This window comes from Anneissia japonica, unplaced genomic scaffold, assembly GCF_011630105.1.
Source record: "Anneissia japonica isolate Jap-2015-1 unplaced genomic scaffold, ASM1163010v1 scaffold3174_len352767_cov145, whole genome shotgun sequence".
NCBI lineage: Eukaryota > Metazoa > Echinodermata > Crinoidea > Comatulida > Comatulidae > Anneissia > Anneissia japonica.
The window spans coordinates 218,169-225,265 of NW_022695265.1; the positions used below are offsets into that span (position 1 = coordinate 218,169).

At 35.1% G+C, this 7,097-nt stretch overlaps 1 protein-coding gene across 1 annotated transcript in view; it reads right to left on the minus strand.

The window, feature by feature from the left end:
• Nucleotides 1-5,282, minus strand: part of LOC117101456 (START domain-containing protein 10-like) — a 22,738-nt gene extending 17,456 nt beyond the window's left edge. Inside the window, exons 1-2 of the mRNA XM_033241433.1 lie at nt 4,949-5,282; nt 2,725-2,872 (exon numbers count right to left, since the gene is read on the minus strand). Of these exons, the coding sequence (XP_033097324.1) occupies nt 2,725-2,872; nt 4,949-5,101 (301 nt within the window). The 5' untranslated portion in view covers nt 5,102-5,282. The remainder of the gene's footprint in view (nt 1-2,724; nt 2,873-4,948) is intronic.
• Nucleotides 5,283-7,097: the final 1,815 nt, after the last annotated feature.

Below are 7,097 nucleotides of genomic sequence, written 5' to 3' on the forward strand. Positions count from 1 at the left end.
TATAATTACATTGATAATAACTAACATCACTGTTTGGACACACCATATACATTTCCTTTCCTTCCTCCATCGTTGAATCCCACCTCCCCCGAAATTCGGAATCATGGAGTACATCATACATCACAGAGGCAGCTAAGTCAGGGAATACTTTATGGGCCTAAAGTCAAAATAAAACAATGAAAGATTTAGTCAAACTACTACTGTAGGCCTAGTACAACTCTTGTCTCAATGTACAGATGTGTATAAGAGACAGGCACAGATCAAACACTATCATACACGTTATTGACATTCTGTAGTCAGAGGTGGTTCAAAGGTACAGTAGAAGATGTTACCACTTCCGCAAGATTTGTTGAGAGCATGAGGCGATTTTCGGACTCCGGACTCATATACTCAGGTGTTATATTGTACCATTTGACTTAGGGAAACTCTATAATTTTCAATATTTTTTTTAGTACAAAACACATGCTATAATTAGCGGAGGTAGGGAAGGGTTTTGAAAGTGTTGGCATGTATTATGAAAAAAACACTCAAAATGACACAAATCATAATATTTTTGGCACTCACAAAAACAGATTATACTGTACTTCTATCAAAATAAAACATTATGGATGAACAATTAGTCAAATTTCAGCTACAGTAATGAAGCAAAAACATTGACGCATTGTATTTGGTCAAGTTAATGAAATCCTCGCACCATATTAACTGTACTGAAAATCACACTCAGACTTTCAATTTTAATAACAAATTATTCAACAAATATTTTAGCCATCTTCATTAAATAAATTCAAAAATTTATGAACAAATAATACATCAATTATTCACAGTCACAACAACTGTACCCTTACTTCTTAAGTTTTAAATGTCATTGGTATTATTTTGAGCAATTCTGCCTAAGAAGACTATGAGGTTTAAATCAAGAATTAAAATTTAGTCTGCATCCATCCAAACCTTTGTCTTTAACAGCTTAAACGGTACCATTAAGTTACTAATAATTTAGCGATTGAGCCTAAACAAAAAAACAAAAACAAAAAATTCTGAAAGGGCAAAGTCAATCATTTTGACAAATTTTATTTAAAATTACAAATACACCACACCACACTCTTTAAATTATTATTAAGCAATTTTTAAGTTCAAGTGTTTTTTTCTTTCTTTTTTTAATTACTTAGCTTACTCACAGCACAGCAAATTTATCCATCTTCAAGAGTAATTGTTTGTTGTGTTGAAACAATTAATAATTGATTTTTGACAATAATCTGAGTATGCTTACTTTTATAAACCTGCTTTTAGTGTTTCTAAGGGGTATTCTGCAGTACTTTTTTGGCACAGATTTAAGGATAATGAGAGGGTAGTTTTTAATAACTACAGTAGAACAAGCCTACAGTTAGCAATTGTAATATCAGCCAAAAAACAATATTAAGCAATATCTTTTATTTGTTTTAGTTAATTTGTAATAATAAAAACTCACACTAATAAACAAAGATTATCTGAGCATCAAACTTGAAATCAATTGATTTTCATTCATGAAAAGAAAGTACTCTATGTGATGCTGGTACAGGTGCAAGTGTTGTTTTTTCCTGTTTATTATTCATAAAAATCTCTGTCCACCAAAAAAAAACAGCTGTATGACCAAATATAGTGATGATGTGCCTGTATATGTTCATGATGTGATGTCATCATCACCATATTAAGGCATGTCACATTTTACTGTCAAATAAAGTTTTGAGTCTGAACAAATTATTTTTAAAAAAAAACTGTTGTATGCTCAAATATAGTCATGACGTGCCTGTATATGGTCATAATGTGATGTCATCATGACTATATTTAGGCACGTCAGGTGGTCTGGAAAGGGCTTCACATGTGCCTCGTATGTTTACTGCATTCCTTCCATGATTCGTTTCACTATGGCAGGTGCGACTATGCTGTGTAATCAATTCATTAGAAAATTTGCCTTCATTTCGAAAACACTTAAGTATGTTGAGAAACTCTCAATTTTTCCATTAATTTCGAAACAGCAATAATGTTAAGTTACCACAGCAACAAAAGAACTGCATCACAACCAACAGGAATAAAAAAGAACTTAATAATTAGGACCTACTGTATGTTTTTATACTGTATCCAACTTGATCTTTTATTTCATGATCCTATACAGTACAGTTTAGTTGACAAAAATTTAAAAAAAAATTTAAAAAAAACAAGCAAAACTGTTTGGACTGAAATTATGATGAACAAATTTCACTTTATTGATGCAATTATTAGAAAAACAAATTAAATTTAAAATAACTGAAAAAGGATGATTACTGTCAAAAAAACGAGGAAAAAGGGGTGGTTAATGCCTCTTTTCTCCCAGTTTTAAAATATTTAAAAATCTGTATCTCATTAACCAATCCCGAGTCTTTTTGTCAAACACTCATTTTGTTTCTCGGAAAAATCAGTAGTACAGTTTAACTTGCTTTATGTCGAATCCAAAATGGCATTGAAAAATTGTTCAACTTCGATAAAATTTGACTTACAGATTGTTAATTAATGGAAACACAGCAATTGGGCATGTAAAGTAAGATTGACTTAGAAATTATTTGAGTATATACTGTAGGCAAAGTCGACTTAGGCTAGTCCTGTACAACATCAAAAAAATGATTTCCTCAGAGCCTGGCTTTAATTTTCTGGCTTTCATAGTACCACTGCCTAACATGTTGTAGACATTCAAAAAATAATAATTTAACTTACATTGATAATAACTAACATCACTGTTTGGACACACCATATACATTTCCTTTCCTTCCTCCATCGTTGAATCCCACCTCCCCCGAAATTCGGAATCATGGAGTACATCATACATCACAGAGGCAGCTAAGTCAGGGAATACTTTATGGGCCTAAAGTCAAAATAAAACAATGAAAGATTTAGTCAAACTACTACTGTAGGCCTAGTACAACTCTTGTCTCAATGTACTGTATTGTTATAGCATTTTATAATCATAAATTTACATCTTGTACCCTGCCAAACACCTATCTTTATTCATACAGCAGCCAGATTGTATAGTAAGGCCTCCGCGCAAAAATTTGGCCTAGAAATCTGTCGGCGCATTTCAGAAAATAAGGGCAAATTTCCGCACAGATACGCCGAAAATTAGGCTTTTTACCAAATGTTAATATATAACCAATGCAATTATCAACAATAACGATTCCGCGCACCTATTTTCCAAGTAATTTTCTATGCAAATTTGAGCAGATTTTTTTAGGTATCCTCCGTGCGATTAAAAAACTTTACAGTTTGGTACAGAAGTACAACAAAATTAAAGTCTATTTTGTATATTTTTAATAAGCAAAAAAGTGTGAACATTCAAATGAATAATAACTTAAAGTTTGTTAATATTTACCATGGGGAAGAAATCTTGATTTAACACAGATTTTAAATTTAAATTGCCTCTAATCGGGGCAAGTTACAGACGATTGGATCGATTTCAAAGACAATAGGGCCCGATTCCAAAGTGAGCCCGGCATTCTGGAAATGGGCCTGCTCGTCCTGGGCTTGATCGTCTTGTACTGTAGGCCTAGGCCCAATTGTCAGACATAGGCAAAATCATTTCAGCCCATTTCTGTCGTTTGTTATATTTGTTGTGTTTGATATACCGAAATAAATAATATAAAGAAACATATGATATATGTAATTACGATTCTTAATAATAGTACCTGTATGTTAAATAAATTTTCTATAGTATTTCGGATGCAGTATGAATCAAAATGAATATGGGCCTGATATAGGCCTAGATTTTGTAGTTTGTAATAAATATTGTTGGTATGTAGGCCTAGGGGCCTACTGTAGGAAAGGCCTACTGTACAAATTTCATTCAGAGAAAAAAAAAAAAACTAGCTCCTTCCTGTTGTATGTTTATGATAGCGAATACCCATGATAGTCTCTAGGCCCCTATTATTAATATATCATCCCGTGGGCCTAATCATCTGTCACCTGGCCTAGGCCTATTAGTCTATCTAGGCCTAGACTAGACCTACGGCCTAGCCATAGCCTAGACTACCTACGGCATAGCAGGCCTTTCCTATGCCTTAGGGCTAGGGGGCATAGGGGACCTAGGTGGCGCTAACACAATTTCGCATCCAGCCCTGAAAACGGTTACCAAATTATTTATAACTTACAATTATTCAACACTAACAAAGTTACATGTTCTTTGATGATTTGAATTTCATTCCACAATTATGGTTTCTAATTAAGTTAATTAGCCAATTAGGATGGTAGAATGTTCACACTGTATATCGATAGTAACACCCGATTGATTGTAGAGTAGCCTAGTATGTATTTTTCTTGATGAAGATAAAATAAAAGCAAAAAGTAGAATAATAATATTTTGATTGAGTGACATTTATACTATTTCCACTAGGCACGCTTAAATCAGCGGATATCTATTATGGCAAACACGGTATAATTTTACCCTGATTCTGGCAACACCGCAGAGTTGTTGACATGTACTACAAACAAGCTGGGTATGAAAATGGTCTACCGCGAAGATGTTAACCATCTTAATTAATGGTTACTTAACTTAATTAGAAACCATAATATTAATATTGGAAAATAAGTGGATTATTTGAAAGCCAAATCATCAAGAAATGTATTATTAGTATTGAATAATTGTAAGTGTTAAATAATTAGTAATTAATTCTAAGGCCGGATGCGAAACCGTATTAGTGCCAACCTAGGCCTAGGCTAGTAGTACTCTAGCCTACCAAGGCCTACAGTAGCTAGATGCCTAGGCTAGGGGCGGGTAGGCCTAGCCTAGGCTAAGTAGAGTACGGAGTCCTGGCTTGCTGAAGATCTGACCGGTCGGAGTGATCTGGCCTTGGCTACGGCCTGTAGGTCTAGCCTAGGTTGAAGTTCGAAGGTTATGTAAAAGAAGTTTAGTATTTTAAAGGAACATGGAAATACATTATGAACTTACTTTGAACATCTTACAAGAGGTATCCGAATTTTTAGCCCAAACTTTCGTTCCATTTTTGTTGTATTTCTCTGTCCACCCATCAACACTGTCCGCCAAATTGCGAAACACTTGGAAGTCCTCGTCTTCGGGGTATTTAACTTCTCCTACCGCCATTGGAAATACTATACAAATACCATTCAGAGAGAGAAAAAAAACTAAGCCTATTTAACTCCCGGTGCTATGTTTATGATATATTTTAGTTTCTCTTTTAATAAACAGCAAATTCCCAATCACACCACAGACCAAAAAATGACACTTGTCACCTCAGTTTATTTTATGTTCCGCCCTCTCGCGAAAGCTCTCACACACGAAAGTACATTTGTAGAGAGGGCGGTAAATCAATATTTTGGTCAGAGCTAGCCGTAGATAGAGTCGGTCAGATTTTGGATCTTATCATTATTAGGGCCTATCCACCAATCGCAAATGGCACAGCAAGGGATACAGCAGATTATTGAATCCAGTGATGGTGACAGAGGTCCCATGTTAAAAAATAGATCATAAAAATATTCAAATTAGATATCCCAAATAACTAGCCAATAGAAAAATTTGAAAAAATGGTTCGTGTGGGAATCGAACACACGACCTCCATATTATCTAACAAAATTGAAATTACTACAAATATCATAGGAGTGAGTATTTACCCTACCGGATGTGTTAACGTACCGAATACTCAGTACTTCCCCATATACTAGCCAATAATCATCATTCATGATGATGACATAATTAATGTCGAAATATTGAATCCCGACACGATGGCGTGCATTTCGATACTTGAAGTATGTATCATACTATCTTATCAGAGGAAAATTTATTTTAAATTAGAAGAAATTGGTTGTATTAAAACTATAAAAACGGTTATGCAGTAACTTGAGTCATGAGAGAGTACAGTATTTCCTTGAAGGCCCTACTTATTTGACTAACGAGTTACTAAAAATTGATCAGTTATGAAATATTTGTGTAGGTCTACATAGTTCGGGTGCTCAAATTAAACATAGGCGCCTACATTGAAACTCAAATTGGCTTTATTAATAATATGTTTGCTTATGTATCTGTAATATCAACAAACACTCCCTGAAATCGTTTTAAAACAGCTTAAAATGCTCAAGCGTCGGAGCGGCGAGGTAGGGGTTGTTCCCCAGCCGCTTGGACTCCCCAGCCAACTGGTATAAGCACTCACGCATTTCAAATCTCTCAGGTTGGTAACTATGTAATATCACCTAAAAATAGATAAAATGACAGTTGAATGACCAACAAAGACAACTGAAGACAAAAGTTCGTTATTAGAAGTTATTTAGTATAACTTTATTCCGAAAATTAATCTCAAAATCGAGTTGCCGTCCCCGGGGTTGTCAGTGACGTCGTATGATTTGTGTGCTATTTTTACTAGTTGACCCCTAAGAATAAAAGAGTTGAGCCATGTAGTACCTTGAAAATCAACCCAGAAACCAGGTAGTTTGTTGATTGTTTATTGGTAGCGTCCCTTCGCTGCCAAAAATATTTTTTTAGCAGTTGCGTCCCCGGTGGCATCGTGACTTACATGGCCAGATGAATGAAAATACTCAATCGATGTGCCACCAAATCGTAACCATCAGCATTCACCATACCCTCACGATGTCACTGGGGACGCAACTGCCAAACAACTATTTTTGGCAGCGAAGGGACGCTACCAGTAAACAATCAACAAACTACCGGGTTTCTGGGTTGACTTGCACGGTACTACATGGCTCAAATATTTTTTACTTGGGGGTTAATTGGTAAAATCGCACACAAATCATACGACGTCACTGACAACGCCCGGGACGGCAACTCGATTTTGAGACTAATTTTCCGAATAAATTTATACTAAATAACTTCTAATGACAAACTATTGTCTTCAGTTGTCTTTGTTGGTCATTCAACTGTCATTTTATTTATTTCCTCGGTGATGTTACCATTGTCAATAATCTATAAAACACCCACATAATAACGTCACTTTAGATCGATCGATGGGGACGCCGTGGTGGCGCTAGTAGGGTCAACTTTCGTCGAAAGGTATCAAGATGATAAACAGTTTCATTGGAATAAATTGTTGCTTAAGTTAACCACATGGTTACCTATTATACTGACACTG